Source organism: Aquarana catesbeiana, linkage group LG13, assembly GCF_042186555.1.
Source record: "Aquarana catesbeiana isolate 2022-GZ linkage group LG13, ASM4218655v1, whole genome shotgun sequence".
In the NCBI taxonomy this organism is placed as follows: domain Eukaryota; kingdom Metazoa; phylum Chordata; class Amphibia; order Anura; family Ranidae; genus Aquarana; species Aquarana catesbeiana.
Window position 1 is genome coordinate 215,699,333 of NC_133336.1, and position 4,073 is coordinate 215,703,405.

A 4,073-nucleotide genomic window follows, 5' to 3' on the forward strand; every position below is an offset into this window, starting at 1 on the left:
CCCTCTTCACTTGTTTTAGTCTATGAGACAGGAAGTGAAGTGAAATCTCCCCCAATGGGGGGGGGGGGGGGGGGACACAGATGGCAAACACAAAACTGATAAGTTATAAACCTTCCCTTAAAGTGCTTGCAAACCCTTTACAACACACTTTTAGCTACAGGTAAGCCTAGAATAAGGCCTATAATAAAAAGGTCTTACCTGTAGCTACCCCGGATATCTCACAAAACCTGAGCAGTTTAGGAGCCAACCCTGTATTTTCCGACGTCGCCGGCACATGCGCACTAAAAGCAAATGGCAGGCACGCGCTGTGGCTTCAGTGAGACCGCGCCGTTACCAGGGGCTGCCCCACGCGTGCGCGGGGGCGACGCCACCGCGGCTCACGATACCCGTAAGTTACTCCAGGGGGGGGGGGCGATATCACCCGGCTGGGGAGGTTGCCACGGCTGCTTCGATCTCAGGTAACACATAATGAGCTAGTACGCTACGCGTACTAGCTCATTATGCCTCTGTCTCGTAGGCCTCTCTTTTTTTGGGGGAAAAAAAAAAAAAAAAAAACTTTATTTAGAGTGTACAACATTACACTCCATTCACAATTTTGCAGCATTGTGGATGAAACCAAGCCAACCGTCTGCTACGGGGGAGGTTTGTTCTATAATGATCTGTCCTCTACTGACAATTCCAGGACAGACCCCCCCTAACCCTATAATAGTATATATCTAGTGCTGTATACAGAGCCCCCCAACCCGTGTTCTGTCCTATATACAGCGGCAAATAACGCAAAATATACAACACCGAGCGCATAAAGGCCCCTACAAAGACAGAAGTGACCTCAAAAAGGAAATGCAAAAAAAAAAAAAAAAAAAAAAAAAAAAAAAAAAAAAAAAAAAAAAAAAAGGGTTGTATGTACACGGTGCGTACAAACATTTCTGGGGTGATGGGCCCTTAAGAGTTTGTATCAGGAGCTAAACAAAAATACATTCTGATACAAACTATTAAGCCATTCACATTTTTTTTAACCTTCTATAAAAGTTCACAAAAAAAAAAAAAAAAAAAAAAAAAAAAAAAAAAAAGAAGAAAAAAAGTACCCCCCCTTTTGTAGTGAACAGGCCCACATTACATTACAGGGCCCGACCGCACTTTTTTTTTTAATACACAACCGCCGAATGCGAAACATGAAACTTAAAAAACACAGAGTCTGGTATATCACATGCCCGCCCGACCTAGTTTTATAACAGGCCGCCAGACGTGAAACATTAAAAAAAAAAAATTCTCTCATGGTAGGCCCGACCGCACCATTTATATACCCAGCCGCTGACTACGAAACAAAGAAATCCCCTCTCCTGCATGTACAGGCCCGCCCGCAGCGGTTTTTTTTTTTTTTTTTTTGTGGGACACGGAGAGCCCCAACTATTCCATGCGGGAGAGACATAGAGCGTGCGTGGATCACAGATGGGAGTTCGGCCGCCCGCTCCGCTTTCCCTGAGCCGCGGGGACGAGACACATAAAAGCGGCGCGGAGTTTGCAGTGTGTCGGGCCCTCCCGCACTGAGATTTGAAGGGCCCGGCTCTTTGTCCCGGAGCTCCGCGCTGAGGCCTCCAACATGAGCGGCTCAGAAAATGGCCGACCACGCCGCTCTGTCCCCTGGAATGAGGGGAACAATGAATGGAAGACCCGGCCGCTACCACCCGAACCACCATCCAACCTCACCCCGGAGTACCCCTCGCTCCGTCCCCGGCCTCCTCACCTCATGTTTCCGATGGAAGTTCCTCACACGCTCCCGGACAATGAACACCCGCTTAAACCTCGAGGCTGCGACACTGGACCAACAAAATGCCCGTCTATTGGATATAAACGCCGGCAGCCTGTCCAATCATAGCCTCCCGTGCTGTCCGCTCCGCCCACTCCTCTCTTCACCGCCAATCGCTGGTCACAGCTCCGCCCCGCCCCCCCCGTGACTGACAAAGCCAAGGCCCAATCGGAGTAAACAATGTTAGCCACGCCCGCCCGGCAGAAGGCACTAGAAATGGTGGCGCGTTCTATGGCAGGAAAGAAAAAAAAAAACTTTATTCAGACGCATGGACGTAAACAAAATGTCTGCCTCGTTCAACGCCAACGGGAAATGGAGGGAGGCGTGGAGTACAAAGATGGCGGATATACATTCATAGACAAAGGTAGGGGCGGGAGGCCGAGAGTACAAAGATGGCGGCCTCCTCCACACAAGTAAACATGGAGGAACTCCACCCAAATATCTATAAAAATGGAGGAACTCCACCCAAAATATCAATAAAAATGGAGGAACTCCACCCAAATATCAATAGAAATGGAGGAACTCCACCCAAATATCAATAGAAATGGAGGAACTCCACCCAAATATCTATAAAAATGGAGGAACTCGACCCAAAATATCAATAAAAATGGAGGAACTCCACCCAAATATCTATAAAAATGGAGGAACACCCAAATATCTATACAAATGGAGGAACTCCACCCAAAATATCAATAAAAATGGAGGAACTCCACCCAAAATATCAATAAAAATGGAAGAACTCCACCCAAAACATCAATAAAAATGGAGGAACTCCACCCAGCTATCAATAAAAATGTAGAAACTCCCCCCAAATATCAATAATAATAGAGGAACTCCACTCAAACATCTATAAAAATGTAACCCCCCCCCCCCCCCAAAAAAAAAATTAATAAAAATTGAGGAACTCCACCCAAAATATCAATAAAAATGGAGGAACTCCACCCAAATATCTATAAAAATGGAGGAACTCCACCCAAATATCTATAAAAATGGAGGAACTCCACCCAAATATCAATAAAAATGGAGGAACTCCACCCAAAATATCAATAAAAATGGAGGAACTCCACCCAAATATCAATAAAAATGGAGGAACTCCACCCAAAATATCAATAAAAATGGAGGAACTCCACCCAAATATCAATAAAAATGGAGGGACTCCACTCAAATATCATGTAAAAAAGAAGAACTGCACCCAAATATTAGATAAATGGGGGAACTCCACCCAAAATATCAATAAAAATGTAGAAACTCCCCCCAAATATGTAAAAAGGAGGAACTCCACCCAAATCTGGTGTTACCAGCTATAAAAAATAAAATGTTAAAAAATACCAATAAATAAAATAATAAAAATATAGAAAGATGTAATGAAGGGCGCTCGTTGGCTCGGGTACTCTGTGGGGATGTAGCCCCAGGTCCTAATATGACAGTTGTAGGTAAGTGGCCCCAAAAACACACTGTGAAATGAAGACCTGTGGGGGGTAGGTTAAAGGAGCGCCCTTTACTACTTACCTTCATTTCACTTCTCACTGGATATCAGGCGCTCCTTTTACCCTCACAAGTACTTGCGGAAACGACTTTAGGACCGTACCCAGAGGTAGCAGCCCAGCCCCTCAAAAAGGACTCACCGCCACCCTTCTGTTGCCCCCCCAACCCGCCGCTGTCATCACCCACTCATAGACCCTCAACCGAGAGAGCATAAGTGTGTGCGCCCACTATGGCATTAGGGAGTGCACCAGGGGCGGCTCGTCCATTAGGGGCACACGGGCTCCGCCCTCCCATCAATACGTCCGGCCCCCTGATCTACATACAGGGCGCCCCCCCTATCAATACGTCCGGCCCCCCTGATCTATATACGGGGCGCCCCCCTATCAATACATCCGGCCCCCCTGATCTATATACAGGGCGCCCCCCCTATCAATACATTCGGCCCCCTGATCTATATACGGGGCGCCCCCCCTATCAATACATTTGGCCCCCTGATCTATATACGGGGCGCCCCCCCTATCAATACATCCGGCCCCCTGATCTATATACAGGGCGCCCCCCCTATCAATACGTCCGGCCCCCTGATCTATATACAGGGCGCCCCCCCTATCAATACGTCCGGCCCCCTGATCTATATACAGGGCGCCCCCCCTATCAATACGTCCGGCCCCCTGATCTATATACAGGGCGCCCCCCCTATCAATACGTCCGGCCCCCTGATCTATATATAGGGCCCCCCTATCAATACATCCGGCCCCCTGATCTATATATAGGGCGCCCC

At 47.6% G+C, this 4,073-nt stretch overlaps 1 protein-coding gene across 1 annotated transcript in view; it reads right to left on the reverse strand.

The window, feature by feature from the left end:
• The window catches only part of ILF2 (interleukin enhancer binding factor 2), a 341,977-nt gene extending 340,103 nt beyond the window's left edge, over positions 1–1,874 (reverse strand). The window contains 1 exon segment of the mRNA XM_073608662.1: positions 1,745–1,874. Within this exon segment, the coding sequence (XP_073464763.1) occupies positions 1,745–1,749 (5 nt within the window). The 5' untranslated portion in view covers positions 1,750–1,874.
• Positions 1,875–4,073: the final 2,199 nt, after the last annotated feature.